The sequence below is a fragment of the Leucoraja erinacea genome, unplaced genomic scaffold (assembly GCF_028641065.1).
Source record: "Leucoraja erinacea ecotype New England unplaced genomic scaffold, Leri_hhj_1 Leri_82S, whole genome shotgun sequence".
Taxonomy (NCBI): Eukaryota; Metazoa; Chordata; class Chondrichthyes; order Rajiformes; family Rajidae; genus Leucoraja; species Leucoraja erinaceus.
In genome coordinates this window covers 96916-110410 of record NW_026576762.1, presented here as the reverse complement: position 1 = coordinate 110410, position 13495 = coordinate 96916, and the positions used below count along the sequence as shown (strand labels likewise).

Genomic DNA, 13495 nt, shown 5'->3' with positions numbered 1-13495 from the left:
GAACTAATGTGTCCTTGTTTACTTGGATGTCATATCGGTTAGCGACACCTCCGCCCAATGTGTGAATGGAACATCCGGTCAACAGAGAGAACCGGACGTGAAAGGTGATTGGTGAGCACTTCGCCATGTGGCCATCGCCTCCTGCCAATCGGATGCCCGGCTTGATGGAACGCAGCGGCGCTGGGGGTTCTGTCACGTGGACTCACCATCATCTCTCTCTGTTGTCGCGGCGGTCGATGGCGGATGTCGCCACCCGCCCTACTTATACCGCGGCCCGGCTCAGCAAGAACGGCCTCTGATTGGCCTCGCGGGACAATTGACCCGCGGTTGCTCGGAGACATTGTAGTAAACAAAACCCGGCGGATTGTCCGCGGTAATGTTCGTCACAAGTGAGCTGAGGAATAGCACTTAGCAACGAGCAGATGAGGTTTGTCTACCTCCCATCAGCCAACATCTGCCAGCCACCAACCCCTCTCCCAACACGCCCATCTGCATGCAAAGGAGAGGGTGGGATCACATGGCACAGAAACCTTATTAAACCTTGTAAGCCCGTACGACCAGATTCGGGGCAGATTCCTCCCCAGTGTTATCAGCCACTTGACCTCTTATAAGCTAAGGGATTTATTCCCGATCGTTCAATATATATTGTTGCGGACCTTGCATTTTGTTATCTCCACTTACTCAGCAGCTGTAACATTACGATCTGCACGCCCATTCCGTTTTTCGTTTCCACTACCTGTTGTACTCAAGTACAGGATGACCTGTTGTACTCATGTACAGTAGACTGTAATCTGAATGGTGGCTTATTAGGAAAAGGGGAGATGCAACGAGACCTGGGCGTCATGGTACACCAGTCATTGAAAATAGGCATGCAGGTGCAGCACGCAGTGAAGACAGCGAATGGTATGTGGGCATACGTAGCAAAAGGATTTTAGTATAAGAGCAGGGAGGTTCAACTGCAGTTGTACAGGGTCTTGGTGAGACCACATCTGGAGTATTGCATACAGTTTTGGTCTCTTAATCTGAGGAAAGACATTATTGCCACAGAAGGAGTACAGAGAAAGTTCACCAGATTTCTTCCTGTGATGTCAGAACTTTAATATGAAGAAAGACTGGATAGACTCGTCTTGTACACGCAATAATTTAGAAGATTGAGGGGGGATCTTATAGAAACTTACAGAATTCATAAGGGATTGGACAGGCTAGATGCAGGAAGACGATTCCCGATGTTGGGGAAGTCCAAAACAAGGGGTCACAGATTAAGGATATGGGGGAACTCTTTTAAGATCGAGATGACATTAGAAATATTCACACAGAGAGTGGTGAATCTGTGGAATTCTCTGCCACAGAAGGTATTTGAGGCCAGTTCATTGGTTATATTTAGATGCGGCCCTTGTGGCTAAAGGGATCAGGGGGTCTGGAGAGAAGGCAGGATACTGAGTTGGATGATCAGCCATGATCATATTGAATGGCGGTGCAGGTTCGAAATACCGAATGGCCTACTCCTGCACCTATTTTAGGTGTCTATGTTTCTATGATCGGATCCGGTATGGTATGGTACTTTATTGGTCACATGTACCGAGGTACATTGACATTGATGTCTGTATACAGTTCAGTACACGTATCACAAGAACAAGAATAGCCTGCAAACCAAAGCTTTTCATTGTATCTCGGTGCACGTGTCAATATCAAATCAATACCACTACGATGGGGTACAATTCCTATTATCAACCCTATCTCCGTCTCTTATCACTTGTCCACCGCTACCGTCTCCCCTCCCTGCTCTCCGTCGACAGCAAACTCAGTCTTTCCGGTCTTTTCCCCCTCACCAAAACATTCCATTCCAGGCAACATCCTGAAGAATCTTCTCTACATCCCCTCCAGTGCAGGCACGTCCTCCCTATAATGCGGACACCGGAATCTTAAACCCGCTGGAGAACCCACACATGAGACATCCAGATACGATACCCCGGCAATCAGGCCCCACATGTCACGTCCCTTAGGGGTGTGAGAAGCAGAGACTACAATGCCCCTGTGCCACTTAGGAAACTGAACGGAAACCTCTGGAAACGTTGCCCCCCACTCAAGGTTTCCGTGCGATTCTCGGAGGTTGCAGGTGGTTGCCGGAGGTTGCATGCAGTGGAAGCAGGTAGGGAGACTGACAAAAACCTCCGGGAACCTACGGGAACCGCACGGAAACCTTGGGAGGGGCACAAAGTCTCCAAAGGTTTCCGTTCAGGTTTCCTAAGTGGGACAGGTGCATTACATAATTTAGGAAGTATGAGGTCGAGCACTCGATTAGCAGGGTCAGAAAAGGCAACGGAACGACTTCATGGAGTCGTACAAATGTACAGCACGCAACCAGGCTCTTCGGCCAACCTTGTCCATGCCGATCGGGTTATATTACTGATCTAGTCCCACCTACCTGTATTTAGCCCACATCTCTCGCAACCTTACCAGTTCATAGTGTTCAAGAAGGAACTGCAGATGCTGGAAGATCGAAGGTACACAACATTGCTGGAGAAACTCAGCGGGTGCAGCAGCATCTATGGAGCGAAGGAAATAGGCGACGTTTCGGGCCGAAACCCTTCAGACTGACCAGTTCATATATCTTTCCAAATGTTTAAAAACAATCTTACCTCCACCCGCTCCATTCGCTTCTTCCGGCAGCTCGTTCCGGACTCGCACTCCCCTTTAAGTGAGAAACTGCCCTTCACTAATCTCGCTCCTCTAACCGGAAGTCTATACCCTCTAACTTATGAACCATCTATCCTGAAGAAACGATAGGTCACTTTATCCACATCCACCGTGATCTAATACACACAATAATGCCATTCATTAAATAGGTTAAACCTCCCAGACTATCTCATATCTCCCTTTAACCGAGGAGCGCAGATCCGAATCACAGACATGGCAGGAAGTGGGATTAGCAAATGGCCCGATTACTTCACGCGCGGCTGGGACACAATGTGTTCGATAAATCGCTGAGTCCGCATTTTTAATCAAACGATTCACCCCTTATTGACGTTGTTCCCCATGCCAATAAGGGATGACCTCTAGTGCTAGACTGCTCCACTAGTGAAAACGTCCTCTCCACATCGACCCTCTCCAAGCCTTTCACTATTCTGCATGTTTCAATGAGGTCCCCCCTCATGTTTATCCGCAGATGCTACCTTGCCCATTGACGTCCCCAGCACTTTATGTTTCGCTGAAGATTTTAACACCGGATAGACAGTTGTTATATTTCAGAGCGGAAATGTTAATGACAAAAATAATCAAGTAATTTGTTTTAAGGCAGAGATAGATAGATTATTGTTTAGTGCCTTCAGGGGTTACGACATGTTGTTTATACTTATATTTGTGTGTTTGCGTTAACCGACCCGTTAGACTGCAGCAAGAAATCATTTAATTGTTCCGTTGCCCGTGCATAAGACCATTAAACACACTTGGTTCGTGTTCTACAACTCTTGTCGTCCCCCCACCTGGATCGTGCTATTGCATTGTTATTTCTGAAACACCACCTAGTCAGTCGAATCTCTAGAAAGGCCTAAAAACATCAATGGCCAGATTACGAGAAGGTAGGACGCAAAAGGTATGTCGACTCATCCAATTTAGCGCCATTATCAGCATACGATATTTGGAAAATTCTAGCTACACAAGCTTCTTAATGTATGGCTGGCATACTATGTACTAAAGCAGGATCTTGCAGCAGTCAATGGAAGTGTCTTTAGGGAGTCAGCAGTATCCAGCGATCTGCCCTCTACACTGTCATTTGTGAAGCAGAGCATCGACCCAAAATATCAACAATTCCATTTCCTCGATTATGCTGCTCAATCTGTTGAATACTTCCAGCCGTTTGAGAAAGGACGTTCTTGCTATTGAGGGACGCAACATACAAGTTTAATTCCGGGGATGGCGGGACTGTCATGCGCAGTGAAAATGGAGCGGCTGGCTTGTATATTCTGGAGTTCAGAAGGATGAGAGGGTATCTTATTGAAATATATAAGATTATTAAGTGTTTGGTCACGCTAGAGGCAGGAAACATGTTCCCGAGGCTCGGAGAGTCCAGAACCAGGGGCCACAGTTTAAGAATAAGGGACACGTCATTTATAACGGAGACGGGGAAACACTTTTCACAGAGAGTTCGGAATCTGTGGAATGTTCTGCCTCAGAAGGCGGTGGAGGCCGGTTCTTTGGATAGTTTCAAGAGGTAGCTAGATAGGGATCATACAAATAGCAGAGTCAGGGGATATGGGGAGAAGGCATGAACGGGGTACTGATTGGGCATGATCGGCCATGATCACATTGAATGGAGGTGTTGGCTCTAAGGGCCGAATGGGCTACTGAACTTCCTTGTTGCCATGTACTATGTGTGATAACAATATAACCATATAACAATTACAGCACGGAAACAGGCCATCTCGGCCCTACAAGTCCGTGACGAACAACATTTTTCCCCTTAGTCCCACCTGCCTGCACTCATATCATAACCCTCCATTCCCTTCTCATCCATATGCCTATCCAATTTATTTTTAAATGATACCAATGAACCTGCCTCCACCACTTCCACTGGAAGCTCATTCCACACCGCTACCACTCTCTGAGTAAAGAAGTCCCCCCTCATATAACCCTTAAACTTCTGTCCCTTAATTCTGAAGTCATGTCCTCTTGTTTGAATCTTCCCTATTCTCAAAGGGAAAAGCTTGTCCACATCAACTGTCTATCCCTCTCATCATTTTAAAGACCTCTATCAAGTCCCCCCTTAACCTTCTGCGCTCCAGATAATAAAGACCTAACTTATTCAACCTACCTCTGTAACTTAGTTGTTGAAACCCAGGCAACATTCTAATAAATCTCCTCTGTACTCTCTCTATTTTGTTGACATCCTTCCTATAATTGGGCGATCAAAATTGTACACCATACTCCAGATTTGGTCTCACCAATGCCTTGTACAATTTTAACATTACATCCCAGCTCCTGTACTCAATGCTCTGATTTATAAAGGCTAGCATACCAAAAGCTTTCTTTACCACCCTATCTATATGAGATTCCACCTTCAAGGAACTATGCACGGTTATACCCAGATCCCTCTGTTCAACTGTATTCTTCAATTCCCTACCATTTACCATGTACGTCCTATTTTGATTTGTCCTGACAAGGTGTAGCACCTCACATTTATCAGCATTAAACTCCATCTGCCATCTTTCAGCCCATTCTTCCAAATGGCCTAAATCACTCTGTAGACTTTGGAAATCCTCTACATTATCCACAACACCCCCTATCTTGGTATCATCTGCATACTTACTAATCCAATTTACCACACCTTCATCCAGATCATTGATGTACATGACAAACAACAAAGGACCCAACACAGATCCCTGAGGCACCCCACTAGTCACCTGCCTCCAACCCGATAAACAGCCATCCACCATTACCCTCTGTCTTCTCCCATTCAGCCACTGTTGAATCCATCGTGCTATTCCTGCATTTATACCCAACAGTTGAACCTTCCTAACCAACCTTCCACGAGGAACCTTGTCAAAGGCCTTACTAAAGTCCATATAGACAACATCCACTGCTTTACCCCCGTCAATTTCCCTTGTAACCTCTTCAAAAAATTCAAGAAGATGTATATAGTCAGTAGTATACGTTGCATTTTAGTCTTAGTAGTTCTCGGTAGTTTTGCATTTCGCTTTTAATTCTTCAAGAGAGTGAGGATATACATTAGTGTCACTCAGAATGTGGTTCCGCCAACAGGCTTATTAGGGTTTTCTCTCTCTCTCTCTCTCTCTCTCTCTGGCGAGAGCAGGAACAGGGAGATACGGGACCTGAACGTGTGACTGAGGAACTGGTGCACGGGGCAGGGATTTAGATTCTTAGATCACTGGGATCTGTTTTGGGGTAAGGGGGAACTGTACAGGTGTGGGACCAGCATTGTGGCAGGCAGGTTTGCCACTGCTACACGGGTGGCTTTAAAACTGAATAAGGGGGGTGGGGTGTCGAATGGGATAGTGGAGGATGGAGTTAAAGGGAAAGGGTTTCTTAAATGTGTGAGCGTAGAGACCGAGGGGTGTAAAATGAGGGTAGAAGAAATAGGTAGCAAGGTGAAAAGTAAAAGTGGCAGGCAGACAAAACCAGGGCAAAAATCAAAAAGGGACACTTTTCAACATAATTGCATCAGGGGTAAGAGTGTTGTAAAAACAAGCCTGTATGCTTTGTGTCTCAATGCAAGGAGCATTCGTAATAAGGTGGATGAGTTGAATGTGCAGATAGCTATTAATGACTATGATATAGTTGGGATCACGGAGACATGGCTCCATGGTGACCAAGGCTGGGAGCTGAACATCCAGGGATATTCAATATTCAGGAGGGATAGACAGAAAGGAAAAGGAGGTGGGGTAGCGTTACTGATTAGAGAGGGGATTAATGCAATGGAAAGGAAGGACATTAGTTTGGAGGATGTGGAATCGGTATGGGTAGAGCTGCAAAACACTAAGGGGCAGAAAACGCTGGTGGGTGTTGTGTACAGGCCACCTGACAGTAGTAGTGAAGTTGGAGATGGTATCAAACAGGAAATTAGAAATGCGTGCGACAAAAGCAAAACAGTTATAATGGGTGACTTCAATCTACATATAGATTGGGTGAATCAAATTGGCAGGGGTGCTGAGGAAGAGGATTTCTTGGAATGTATGCGGGATAGTTATCTAAATCAACATGGAGAGGAACCAACGAGAGAGCAGGCTATTTTAGACTGGGTATTGAGTAATGAGGAAGGGTTAGTAAGCAATCTTGTTGTACGTGCCCCTTGGGCAAGAGTGACCATAATATGGTTGAGTTCTTCATTAGGATGGAGAGTGACATTGTTAATTCAGAAACAATGGTTCTGAACTTAAAGAAAGGTAACTTTGAGGGTATGATACGTGAATTGGCCAAGATTGACTGGCAATTAATTCTAAAAGGGTTGACGGTGGATATGCAATGGAAGACATTTAAAGACTGCATGGATGAACTACAAAAATTGTTCATCCCAGTTTGGCAAAAGAATAAATCAGGGAAGTTAGTACATCCATGGATAACAAAGGAAATCAGGGATAGTATCAAAGCGAAGGATGATGCGTACAAATTAGCCAGAAAAAGCAGCATACCGGAGGACTGGGAGAAATTCAAAGACCAGCAGAGGAGGACAAAGGGCTTAATTAGGAAAGGAAAATAGATTATGAAAGAAAACTGGCAGGGAACATAAAAACTGACTGCAAAGGTTTTTATAGATATGTGAAAAGAAAGAGATTAGTTAAAACAAATGTAGGTCCCTTGCAGTCAGAAACAGGTGAGTTGATCATGGGGAACAAGGATATGGCGGACCAATTGAATAACTACTTTGGTTCCGTCTTCACTAAGGAAGACATAAATAATTTGCCGGAAATAGCAGGGGACCGCGGGTCAAAGGAGTTGGTGGAATTGAGTGAAATCCAGGTTAGCCGGGAAGTGGTGTTGTGTAAATTGAATGGATTAAAGGCCGATAAATCCCCAGGGCCAGATAGGCTGCATCCCAGAGTACTTAAGGAAGTAGCTCCAGAAATAGTGGATGCATTAGTAATAATCTTTCAAAACTCTTTAGATTCTGGAGTAGTTCCTGAAGATTGGCGGGTAGCAAACGTAACCCCACTTTTTAAGAAGGGAGGGAGAGAGAAAATGGGGAATTACAGACCAGTTAGTCTAACATAGGTAGTGGGGAAACTGCTAGAGTGAGTTATTAAAGATGGGATAGCAGCACATTTGGAAAGTGGTGAAATCATTGGACAAAGTCAGCATGGATTTACGAAAGGTAAATCATGTCTGACGAATCTTATAGAATTTTTCGAGGATGTAACTAGTAGCGTGGATAGGGGAGAACCAGTGGATGTGGTGTATCTGGACTTCCAGAAGGCTTTCGACAAGGTCCCACATAAGAGATTAGTATACAAACTTAAAGCACAAGGCATTGGGGGTTCAGTATTGATGTGGATAGAGATATATATTAATGATCTGGATGAGGGAATTGAAGGCAATATCTCCAAATTTGCGGATGACACTAAGCTGGGGGGCAGTGTTAGCTGTGAGGAGGATGCTATGAGACTGCAAGGTGAATTGGATAGGCTGGGTGAGTGGGCAAATGTTTGGCAGATGCAGTATAATGTGGATAAATGTGAGGTTATCCATTTTGGTGGCAAAAACGGGAAAGCAGACTATTATCTAAATGGTGGCCGATTGGGAAAGGGGGAGATGCAGCGAGACCTGGGTGTCTTGGTACACCAGTCATTGAAGGTAGGCATGCAGGTGCAGCAGGCAGTAAAGAAAGCGAATGGTATGTTAGCTTTCATTGCAAAAGGATTTGAGTATAGGAGCAGGGAGGTTCTACTGCAGTTGTACAGGGTCTTGGTGAGACCACACCTGGAGTATTGCGTACAGTTTTGGTCTCCAAATCTGAGGAAGGACATTATTGGCATAGGGGGAGTGCAGTGACGGTTCACCAGACTGATTCCTGGGATGTCAGGACTGTCTTATGAAGAAAGACTGGATAGACTTGGTTTATACTCTCTAGAATTTAGGAGATTGAGAGGGGATCTTATAGAAACTTACAAAATTCTTAAGGGGTTGGACAGGCTAGATGCAGGAAGATTGTTCCCGATGTTAGGGAAGTCCAGGACAAGGGGTCACAGCTTAAGGATAAGGGGGAAATCCTTTAAAAACCGAGATGAGAAGAACTTTTTTCACAGAGAGTGGTGAATCTCGGGAACTCTCTGCCACGGAGGGTAGTTGAGGCCAGTTCATTGGCTATATTTAAGAGGGAGTTAGATGTGGCCCTTGTGGGTAAGGGGATCAGGGGGTATGGAGAGAAGGCAGGTACGGGATACTGAGTTGGATGATCAGCCATGATCATATTGAATGGCGGTGCAGGCTCGAAGGGCCGAATGGCCTACTCCTGCACCTAATTTCTATGTTTCTATGTTTCTATGTCTCTCTCTCTCTCTCTCTCTCTCTCTCTCTCTCTTCTCTCTCTCTCTCTCTCTCTCTCTCTCTGTTTCTTTCCTCTCTCTCTCCATCTATTTCTATATCCCTGTTTCACTCTCCCTCCCCCACTGTCCTCTCTCTCCCTCTCCTTCTCTCTCTCTCTCTCTCTCTCTCTCTCTCGCTCTCTCTCTCTCTCTCTCTCTCTCTCTCTCTCTCTCTCTCTCTCTCTCTCTCTCTCTCTCTCTCTCTCTCTCTCCCCCAATAAGTATGTGCATAGAAAACACCGTTGTGTTTCTCTTGACTATGGGTTCTAATCACCATGTGTGAGTGTGGCCATTCTTTCAGCAGCCGCAGCTTCTATTAGTCAGTTTCGCAGTTATATGACTGCCCCCAGCGAGCACCTCTCAGTCCCATCCGGTGGAAATGTCCTCAGGATTTTCAAAGGTCATACGGATAGACTTCCAAATACATTATTTTGTCAAATACATTTATTTTCGGTACTACAATGCTTTCTTATTAAACCTACTTTCCAAATCTAACGTTGCACTGTTGCATAAATGTGGCATTTCATTAAACTTTTTAATTTTAAGTAATATCGTCTACTCCTCTCCTTCCTCCTCTGCTCTTGCAAGGTCGGTGGAATCCAGGGCCACCTCTTGGTAGTCCTTCTCCAGCGACGCCATGTCCTCCCGCGCGTCCTGGAACTCTCCTTCCTCCAGTCCCTCTCCCACGTACCAGTGGACAAAGGCCCGCTTGGCGTACATCTTGTCGAACTTCAGGTCCAGGCGGGTCCAGGCCATGGCGATGGCGGTGGTGTTGCTCAGCATGCAGAGGGCGCGTTGCACCTTGGCCAGGTCGCCCCCGGGCACCACCGTCGGGGGCTGGTAGTTGATGCCCACCTGCGGGGGTTGGAAAGTGCATACAATGGATATCAATTTCTGGACCCCTGTCAACATGCGAGCTGCTCCCAACCCCTTCACCGTTAAACCCCGTGTTCTGTGTGAATTGCAGAACCTCTGTTCCCCGGGTGATGGCGCAGGAAAGGGGAATGTGCAAATTCTTTACTTCTTCCCCTATCAGTTGCTCAATATTCCCTGGAGTATTTTTACTGGTAGAAAGAGGTACTACGGCCCACCGTCTACAAGCACATTAATCCCTTCAAATCCATCCACTCTCCTCCATCCCTTGTGCCCGCATCAGTATAGGATATCTCCTGCAAATGTAGGGTCGGGTTAAAACATTCCCATGGGATGACTTCAGTGCGTTGGGGTGTTGAGTAGGGAGGGCACAGTGGGGAGAATGAGAGAGGTCCTTGTTCAATTATTGTCGATGAATACAGGGGCATCTATTTAACATTTCTAGTTGTGCCGTTCACCTGAGCTATCGGACAAACATAGCCAATGCCCCTCCTCCACCAGGTACACAAGACTTTGTCTCAAACCCTTCACTTACCTTGAACCCAGTTGGACACCAGTCCACGAACTGGATGCTGCGCTTACTCTTGATGGTGGCGATAGCGGCGTTGACGTCCTTAGGGACCACATCCCCACGGTACAACATGCAGCACGCCATGTACTTGCCCTGGCGGGGGTCGCACTTCACCATCTGGTTGGCCGGCTCGAAGCAGGCGTTGGTGATTTCGGGGACCGACAATTGCTCGTGGTAAGCCTTCTCGGCCGAGATCAGGGGCGCGTAGGTGGCGAGCGGGAAGTGGATGCGCGGGTACGGGACCAGGTTGGTTTGGAACTCAGTCAGGTCTACGTTGAGGGCGCCGTCGAAGCGCAGCGAGGCGGTGATGGAAGACACGATCTGCGCGATCAGGCGGTTGAGGTTGGTGTAGGTGGGGCGCTCGATGTCCAGGTTCCGCCGACACACGTCGTAAATGGCCTCGTTGTCCACCATGAAGGCGCAGTCGGAGTGCTCCAGGGTGCAATGGGTGACCAGCACCGAGTTGTAGGGCTCGACCACGGCGGTGGAGATCTGCGGCGCCGGGTAGACGGAAAACTCCAGCTTGGATTTCTTGCCGTAGTCGACGGAAAGTCTCTCCATGAGGAGGGAGGTGAAGCCCGAGCCGGTGCCGCCACCGAAACTGTGGAAGATGAGGAACCCCTGCAGTCCGGTGCATTGGTCAGCCTTGGATAAAACGGAATTCATGAATAGGATACCGGATGTGACATTAATGATGCACGCCACCAAATTGCCTCTGAGTTTGAGCTCATCAAGATAGGACTGGAACGATCGAGTTACATTGTCTATTCATAGTCTATCCCAACATTTACATTGTAGTCGGCAGTCTGGACTCGGGGGATTTGGCTGCATTGGGTTGATGTACATGAGAACTCTTCCCATCCACATTTAGAAACATAGAAACATAATTGTATATGTTTCTAGAAGAAACCCCCTCATCCTGCTAAAGTCCAGTGAATTTCTGTTCAATTCACTTTCGAAATTCGGTAAGTTATTCGGCCTCCGTCGTGTTACAGCAAGGGACACCTGCTTTAAATTTGAGTTGCCTTGACAAAAAAGTTATACAGCTATGCTAAGGCGGCATTGGGAGTATTCTGTGGTGTTCCGGTTGCTCCATGTGAGGACGGACGTGCAGACATAGATGAGGGCAGGTGAGTTTCGCCAGAATTATGCCCGGATTTGAGAACTTTAGCTATGCAGACAGTTTGGATACGTGTGGATTTTTTTTTGATCCCAGATAACCGATAGATAGTTATGTAAATAATGTCATTGATAGACATGGAATTATACTGTATGGAAACAGGAATATAGTATTTATGCAGTGCGGTTGGACAGTTTATTTCGGAGACCTGATAGATATTTATACAGATACTATATATGTACTTAGGGTATTCATTGAGAACCCTTTTACCTATATCTGGAAATGTCACAGTAGGCTGGACATTGCTTTAATGTGTGGTAAGTGCACAGTGCACGCAGTTCTCAGATAACGCTGGCGATAGGGACACACTATCGGAGGTTCGGTGGTAATATAAGAATTCTGGGAAGTTCTATTGCAGGTCCACCTACCACCTTCCGGATACGATCCAGCACCAGATCCACGATCTCCTTGCCGACCGAGCAGTGTCCCCGGGCGTAGTTATTGGCCGCGTCCTCCTTTCCCGTGATGAGCTGCTCGGGGTGGAAGAGCTGCCGGTATGTGCCGGTCCGCACCTCATCTGCAGTGTGGAGAGCAGGGAACAGATAATTAACCAGCGCCACAAACGCCCCTTCCTTGCACGACGCGTGGACATTTTGAGACTATCCCAAACATAAGAGCCATCGACTGCCATTTCAAATTACCGATCACCGTGGGCTCCAAATCGACGAATACGGCCCGCGGGACGTGCTTGCCCGCCCCCGTTTCGCTGAAGAAGGTGTTGAAGGAGTCGTCGCCGGCCCCGATGGTCTTGTCGCTCGGCATCTGTCCATCCGGCTGGATCCCGTGCTCCAGGCAATAGAGCTCCCAGCAAGCGTTGCCAATCTGGCACCCGGCCTGGCCGACGTGAACTGAAATACACTCGCGCTGGAGATGGGGAGGAAACACGTGATAAGTACCGGAATCGGATAAATTGCCATAGTGTTGTGATCAGAGGCGGGGAGAGTGGGGTGGGGCTTAAAATCACCGGGTTACTGTCAGGTGCGTGCCATCCTTGTATGTCCCTGTCCCACCTTGTGTGGGGCGCAAAGTCTACAGAGGTTTCCGTTCAGGTTTCCTAAGTGGGACAGGGGCATCACGCTCCTTCCAACCCTGGGAATGCAACAGCCCCCCCCCCCCCCCTTCACCTGAACCCGTCCCAACCAATCCATCCCCGTCTGTGTGCACGTCTCGGTGTTAACCCGGAATGGAACATGCCGCCCACAGTGGGCTCCCATGGACCAATCAGCCAGCTGTCTCCATGGAACGCGGCGGCCCTCGGAGTTCTATCACGTCACCTACCATAATGTCCGGTAAACACCGCAGCCTTCGACAATGACTGGCTGACGCCGCCGGTCGCGCTATTTATACCCCGTCATTATGAGGGGGGCCCGTCGTCTGATTGGCCGGCCGGAAGAATGGTTGCTAGGTGCCATGTAAACGACGTCAGTGGCGGACAGGCGCCGATTGGCCGGTTAGAGTAAAGGGCGTGGTCAAATGTTGTCCGCAATGGATAATGGGCATTGTTGTGTCACACGGTCCCGTCACTGAGTCAGATTACCAAGCACAGGGACCACTACATATACCCTGCAATCAAATATGCACCCACCAGATCACGGAAACTACCCTGCAGTCGTAGGAATATGTAGGAGCAGGAATAGAAACGTATAGATATACACAATACGTGGAGGAGTAGGTCATTCGGCCCTTCGAGCCTGCACCGCCATTCAAAATGATCATGGCTGATCATCCAACTCATTATCCTGTACCTGCCTTCTCTCCATACCCCCTGATCCCTTTAACCACAAGGGCCACATCTAACTCCCTCTCAAATATAGCCAACGAACTGGCCTCAACCAC

The 13495-nt window shown here is 47.4% G+C and overlaps 1 protein-coding gene across 1 annotated transcript; it reads right to left on the bottom strand.

Moving 5' to 3' along the window:
• Positions 1-9468: 9468 nt before the first annotated feature.
• On the bottom strand, positions 9469-12550 carry LOC129694863 (tubulin alpha-1B chain-like). The gene is made up of 4 exons (XM_055631620.1): positions 12301-12550; positions 12028-12176; positions 10444-11124; positions 9469-9890 (listed from the first exon to the last, which is right to left on the bottom strand). Exons 1-4 carry the CDS (start codon positions 12419-12421, stop codon positions 9591-9593), a joined length of 1251 nt encoding a protein of 416 aa, XP_055487595.1. The 5' UTR covers positions 12422-12550; the 3' UTR covers positions 9469-9590.
• Between the last annotated feature and the right edge of the window lie 945 nt (positions 12551-13495).

What these genes read in the sequence shown, in the direction of transcription:
- LOC129694863 (XM_055631620.1), bottom strand. Translation starts at nt 12,421, where the DNA reads ATGCCGAGCGACAAGACCATCGGGGCCGGCGACGACTCCTTCAACACC. An exon ending in TTTGGAGCCCACGGTGATCG is followed by an intron (nt 12,177 to 12,300) that starts GTAATTTGAAAT and finishes TCCACACTGCAG; the next exon opens with ATGAGGTGCGGACCGGCACA. An exon ending in GGTGTCCAACTGGGTTCAAG is followed by an intron (nt 9,891 to 10,443) that starts GTAAGTGAAGGG and finishes CAACCCCCGCAG; the next exon opens with GTGGGCATCAACTACCAGCC.